Source organism: Aplysia californica, unplaced genomic scaffold (assembly GCF_000002075.1).
Source record: "Aplysia californica isolate F4 #8 unplaced genomic scaffold, AplCal3.0 scaffold00285, whole genome shotgun sequence".
In the NCBI taxonomy this organism is placed as follows: domain Eukaryota; kingdom Metazoa; phylum Mollusca; class Gastropoda; order Aplysiida; family Aplysiidae; genus Aplysia; species Aplysia californica.
The window spans coordinates 722,162-729,080 of record NW_004797555.1 but is presented as its reverse complement, the minus strand read 5'-3'; the positions used below and the strand labels follow the sequence as shown (position 1 = coordinate 729,080).

Sequence of the window (6,919 nt, the reverse complement as noted above, 5' to 3'; positions counted from 1 at the left end):
TCACACACACACACACACACACACACACACACACACACACACACACACACACACACACAAGACAATCTCTCCCATTTGCAAACCAACCTGTGCTCAAGGTACATTTTTAAAAAAACAAACTAAACCCACCTTTTGTACGAAGAGCCAAACAAATCGGAGCACTTAATACTGGTTCAGCCACTAGATATTCCCCATTACTGCTAGGGGTTTGTCCATTCATGAAGATAAACCAAAGAAGACTCGAAAACAATCCATCACTTAGACTTTGGCCTACATCTTGAGTGGCTACTTTGATACTTATCCATAGATTTATTTTTTTAAATTTGTAAAGTGTTTTACGGCTCTCGCAACTGCATAAGGTCATATGAGCGCGCGGGACACGCCTATTTTCAGTTGGTAGGAAATTTTGAATTTTGCCCGGGTGGCGGCCAAAGCCTACTCTTATCGATTTTAGACCACCAATGGATCTTTAACGTGAGCAACTTGCACATGGGCCCTCCAAGATTTTTCGCCCGTGTCCGAGAAGGCTAGGTGTAGATCTTTCCTACCAGAAGATCAGGCGTGTGGCTGAAAGACAGCAGTAAGAAGAAGCGAAGGAGTAGCAGCAGAAAGGCTGCAAAAAAAAAATCAGGAGCCCAGAGGAAGGGGCAAAGAAGGTGAGGGGGTGGGGGCAGAAAGAGGAGACGAAAGCAGACGACAGAGCATTGCTAGAGAGCAGGAAATGAGGTGAAAGGAGACAAATTAGGGAAGAAAATTTTTCGATCGCTACCCGGATTCGAACCCGGGACCTTTTGAATTTTGAATGAGAGGCCAACACCTTAACATCTAGGCCACGAGAGCCCCCTATCCATAGATTCTAGATAACTATGTTATCAAACCACACGTAGACAAGAAATATAGAGTGTGCAGTAGAACAAAAATCATCTTTGATTAGCTCAAGAGCCAGTCACTTTTTCCAGTTTGTTGGATACGACAGCCCAGCACACCCTCCACAAAACTACTAGCAGTACAAAAGAGATTCAAGACACCTGATCAGATATATCTCTGATAAGACATGATAAAAAAAACCACACATCTTTTTTTTTTCGATGTAGGTGTTTTTAAGCCCCTTGATACACAATTTAGATAATCTAAGAGGTGGGCTTCGATCCTGCCTGTTACTGTTAGTGTCAACCCAGGCTGAAATTGATTCACTATCCCAACTGAAAGACCGACTTAAATACTCGATTACAAAATTCTCCTAACTTGAGAATGGAACTCGGGTCTCCTGTTTGCGACGACGAACCATCCAATTGCTACACCACTGGCACCAGTAAAGAACTCATCGCACAACACAGATGTAGAAGCACTCAAATCAGGATAGCGAGCACCGGGTCTGTGACTTCACAATTGAATTATCCGTGGCACTCGAAGCTAGCCAGTCTTTCAAAACAAACAAAAAGTACATTAACTAAACACCATCCTCACAACGCGCTTTATCCTTCATAGACAAAAGCTTTAAGTCAGAAGTAATCTCTTGCAGTTGGACATGCTCTTCGTCTGTTTTCAACCATTTTTCATTTGCACTGTCTTCATCACATGACATTACGTCATTATTCTGAGATTTGAGACGCCTTCGTTGGCGCCAACCAGTGTAGAGCGTCAGTAAAAGTGGGCGGAAGAGGAAATGACCAAGTCCACTTCCGGCTATAATTAGCGCAAACAGAATTCCATTGAATGTCATGGCCGCCAGCATCAGGATGTAGGCGTTGCTCAGACGGATGATGTGTAGCAGCGAGCAGGCCAGTCGGCGCCAGATGTCAGCCAGACACCTTGAGGACCTGCAGGGAAGCAACGAAAAAGAGGAATTTCAACAAACAAAAATAGGATACAAATAATATGTGCAAATTAACACATACACGCATAGCAGCAATATAAACGTACAAATCTCACGCTATAAACATACACACACCACAGAATAGCCAAACAGACACACCCATCCACGCACGCACACACACACACACACACACACACACACACACACACACACACACACACACGCACACATACACGTGCACAAACAGCACACACACACATACACACACATACAAACACACATTTAAATTTCAAACATTTATTTCTCTAGAGTTATGTATACCTGTGTAAGTGTGTGTGAGTGTGTGCAAGTGTGAGTGTGTGAATGTGTGTCTGCGTGTGTGTGTTCGTGTGTGTGTGTGCATGTATGTTTGTCCGTGTTTGTGCGTGCTTGTGCGTGCTTGTGCGTGCTTGTGCGTGCTTGTGCGTGTTTGTGCGTGTTTGTGCGTGTTTGTGCGTGTTTGTGCGTGTTTGTGCTTGAATGTGTGTGCGTGAATGTGTGTGCGTGAATGTGTGTGCGTGAATGTGTGTGCGTGAATGTGTGTGCGTGAATGTGTGTTCGTGTGTGCGCGTGCGTTTGTGTGTATATGTGTATGTGTATGTGTGTGTGTGTTTGTGCGCGTGTGTGTGTGCGTGAATGTGTGTGTGTATGTGTATATGTGTGTGCGTGTGTGCGTGTGTGCGTGTGTGCGTGTGTGCGCGTGTGTGCGTGTGTGCGTGTGTGTGCGTGTGTGCGTGTGTGCGTGCGTGTGTGCGTGCGTGTGTGAATGTGTGCGTGTGTGAATGTGTGCGTGTGTGAATGTGTGCGCGTGTGTGTGTGCGTGCGTGTGTGCGTGTGTGTGTGAACGTGAGTGAGTGTGTGTGCGTGTGTGTGTGTGTGTGAATGTGTGTGCGTGTCCACCTGTGGTGAAACCTGATAATCTCGATCTAACCATGTTGCTTTGGTTCAACAAATCGAGATGAGGTTAGGCCCTGTTACTCTCCACCATTTATTACGATAATTGCTCGCTTTTAAGCACAAGGGGGCTATCCCGTAAAAAAAAATAATTTAAAAAAAATTATTTTGAGAATATCGAAGGTAAAGTTTTTGGACCCTTGTTCAGTCTCTATAAAAGACAATGAGTTTTCTCTATGCCCAAACAAGTATGCACACCAATGAAACCAAACTTCTATAGGTAGGGCAATACCCACTTTTGGAGTAGGTCTTGGTTTCTGGAAACCCTCGAAATCTGGGTTAGCCTGCTTGTCCTTAACACTTTGCAGTCACACAGCTCGCAGTACAAAATACCCTATCTGGTCACCCAGCCAGGAGAGTCACTACAACAGACAGGAACTGCTAACTTTCCCCGTCGCATTATTGCGGCAAGTGAGAGCCAAGTGTTAAAAGCGACCAATTATACTCAACTAGATGCTTCTTCTTTCCTATGAAACATCTATCGTCCTTATCTCCCCTTCTTTTTTATGTTTGTTACTCTCTTGTAACACCTCTAGTCTTCTGGCGCTCATATGACCTTATGCAGTTGTGAGCGCCGCAAAACTTCTACTAAAACTAAAAAACTCACCCAGATCTGCCAAAGACATGTTCTTCCAGGTGCAGCGAATAAGCCAAAGCCTCGTTGAGCAAAGAGATGAGCAGCGTCACGACAAGGGCCGCCAAGAATCCTTTGGGGGGAGGGGGGATATAATAATAATAATAATAATATGCACAATAATATACATAATGTTTGCTTTAGTAGACGTTTTACGGATCTCGCAACTGCATAAGGTCATTTGAGCGCCAGAAGATTAGAGGTGTTACAAGAGAGTAACAAACAAAAAAGAAGAAGGGGAGATAAGGACGATAGGTGTGTTTGATAGGAAAGAAGAAGCAAACCACACCAGAGCACCCGCCAACCACCCACATACACATAATAAACTATACAAATACATGTACAGGTGGGGGGGGGTTGTTGTTTTGTTGTTTTTTTGTTTTTTATATAGTGCTTTACGGCGCTCGCAACAGAATAAGTTCATATGAGCAAGCGGGACAAATTTAGTATTTTCAGTTGGAAGGAAATTTTGAATTTTGCCCGGATGGCGGCCAAAGCCTACCTTTATCAATCTTAGACCACTAAGGGATCTGTAACGTGCGCAACTTGCACACAGGACCTCCGAGATTTTTCGCCCTTGCCCGAGAAGGCAAGGTGAGGATCTTTTCTACCATAGGATTAGGGGTGTGGCTGAAAGAGGGGTGTGGCTGAAAGAGGGGTGTGGCTGAAAGAGGGGTGTGGCTGAAAGAGGGGTGTGGCTGAAAGAGGGGTGTGGCTGAAAGAGGGGTGTGGCTGAAAGAGGGGTGTGGCTGAAAGAGGGGTATGTCTGAAAGAAAGGAAGAGGTAGCAAAGGAGCAGCATTGCGAAAGGCTGCAGAAAGAGTCAGGAGCCCATAGGATTATAAGGGGGCAAAGGAAGTGAGGGGGTGGGGGCAGAAAGTGAAATGAAAGCAGACGACAGAACATTGCCAGAGAGTAGGAAAGGAGGTGAAAGAAGTCAATTTAAGAGAAGAAAATTTACGTCACTATATATCCTGAATCGAACCCGGTACCTATTGAAAAGAGGCAAACACCGTAAACTCTAGGCCACGAGAGCCCCCTATACATAATATACATGGTATACATTATGGTTGAAGGGAGAGAGGGGGGGGGTAAAACGAGGGGAACAAAGAGTTGAACAAGAAAAAACAAACAAAAAAGTGATGCCAGCCTCTTATCGTGCAAAAAGCTAATAATATTTTTAGTTTTAGTAAGAGTTTTACGGCACTTGTTACCCAATAAGGTCATTTTAAGTACCGAAGATTAGAGGTGTTACAAGAGTAACAAACCCAAAATAGAAGGAGGAGATAAAAGGACGACAGATGTTTGATAGGAAAGAAGGAGCAAACCACACCAAACCACCCGCCAACCACTCACAAAGCTAATAATGAAAATGGGTATTATCAAATTATGTTCCAAACAAATTACAAACTGTGACATGTCTGTTTATAATAGTAATAATACTATGCCTATTACCTTCAGCTGTCCGGCAGTCCCAGGAATGAAAAAGAAAACTGAAGCTGGACGAGGTTCCAAAAAACATCTGAAAGAAAGAATTGGCTTCAAGTCAACACAATAATAATATTGTCTTCAACAACTGCAGTGTCTGTGGATGAGTTGTAGATATTGACTAATTAATCGGAATCATAAAAGGCGAAAAATTGTTGTTTTTTGCCTGTTTGTTCAGAGTAAAAAGTCAAGTTGTTCCCGCATCCGATCCGTACATCGGGGATTGCCTTGTTAGTGAGATAACTTCCTGGGCCTTCTGCATATTGTGTTAGGGTGGCCAGTTCCTTTCCACGCGGCCTTCACTTCCCCTACTCGAAGTCAGGTACCAATCACTGCTGGGTGGGCAGGAGGTGGCGAAAAAAATCAGTGTCCTAACCGAGGCTCGAACCCTGACTTTCCGTTTCGGAGACGAGCGCAATAACCGCTCCGCCACCGCACCTTTTTGTTAAAAGTACAAGGCCTTAAACGGTTTGGGCATTCTGCCGTCTTGAGAGAAAATGGTGAATGGTACCGTGCAGTTTGAGAGGGGATTTTTCCAAGAGAGGAAAAAACAAAAACAAAAGAAAAGCAAACAAAAAACGTTATTACTAAAACCCTTCTATTTCTAATGCTTTAAATAGTTTAGCAGGGTTCTAATCAAACTGTTCATAAACCTGTTTCAAAAGTCTGCTTTGCTGAAGTAGGGGGGGGGGGGGGGAGTCGTTTGACATTTAATTTGTCGTTCACCCTTACACCGCGTGTTTACAGATACGACTGGTGAATTGTTATGAGAGCGGGCGATGGTCAGGTTGTGACATATCGGCGACAGTGATGACAGTCTATATGCTGCTACAATTGTAAACAAAGAGAACAAACTAAATGTTTGGGAAAAAAACAAAGAAAAAAGTTTGATGCTCGTGTTTATAACAGAATTATTGATTCCCATAATTCTCCCTCTGCTACTTTGGTTTAAAGGCTTGGGGGTGTCGTAATAAATCTAGAGCAACTTTGGTATCGTCAGATAGAACATTAACTGTAAGTACTTGTACAACAAATATAACGGCCGCCTTAAAATAATAGGAATTATTATGTTCGTCTGTTTTAAAACTGCACAACATAGTAGTATAAGACAAGTTCTTGGAGCAGAAGTCTGATTTTGTGCGCTCCACAGTGGCGACTGACAGTGGCATGGTTGTAAACTGTTCTGTATTGGTGCAATTATAGTGTATTTATGTATGTATAATTTATGTATGTCTTTATATATGTATTTAAGTATATACGTATTTATAATTATGTATTTATGTATGTAAATGCATTTCGGCAATCGTAAACTAAATTGCTCTTTCGGGACAAATAAAAGTAATATATTTTAAAGTAATTTATTTTAAGAAGGTCTTTTCCCTTCTCTGACTCCTGACCTTCATCCAAAAGGCCCGCGTCTTGACGAAGGCATCAGCAGCAGAAACTTTTCAATGATTAAAATTTGTTCTTTCTTGTTCTTCTCAACACCTCTTGTATTTGGCATTGCTTTCACACTGGTGGGAAGGCAGTTTTCAGTCGATATATGGAAGCAACGGGTTGTTGTTTCAGAAGGACTTACGTTTTTGTTTTAGTAAGAATTTTACGGCACTTGCAACACAATAAGGTCATACATGTATAAGTGCCGAAAGATCAGAGGTGTTACAAAAGAGTAATAAACACAAAAAGGAGGAGAGATAAGGACGATAGATGTTTGATAGGAAAGAAGGAGCAAACCACACCAGAGCATCCCAGCCAACCACCCACACGGACCTCCGTAACGAGCGACCACCCCAACAAACAATAAAGAAGACGCATAACTTTACCCCTGACTCTACCACTAATCCAACCCGTAACCCAAGCCCAAACCTTATCCCATCCTCTAACCCTGACCCCCTAACCCTACCCTATCGCCTTAACCCTAGCCTCAACCCTTACCCTCTATTCTATACTCTATCCACTATTTCATAGTGGTCGCTCATTAAGGAATCA

General features: G+C 43.1%; 1 protein-coding gene across 1 annotated transcript in view; it reads right to left on the bottom strand.

The window, feature by feature from the left end:
- Positions 1–1,179: 1,179 nt before the first annotated feature.
- Positions 1,180–6,919, bottom strand: part of LOC101858417 (copper transporter 1) — a 7,651-nt gene continuing 1,911 nt past the window's right edge. The window contains exons 2-4 of the mRNA XM_005101497.3: positions 4,898–4,964; positions 3,417–3,516; positions 1,180–1,820 (exon numbers count right to left, since the gene is read on the bottom strand). Coding sequence (XP_005101554.1) covers positions 1,451–1,820; positions 3,417–3,516; positions 4,898–4,964 — 537 coding nt within the window. The 3' untranslated portion in view covers positions 1,180–1,450. The remainder of the gene's footprint in view (positions 1,821–3,416; positions 3,517–4,897; positions 4,965–6,919) is intronic.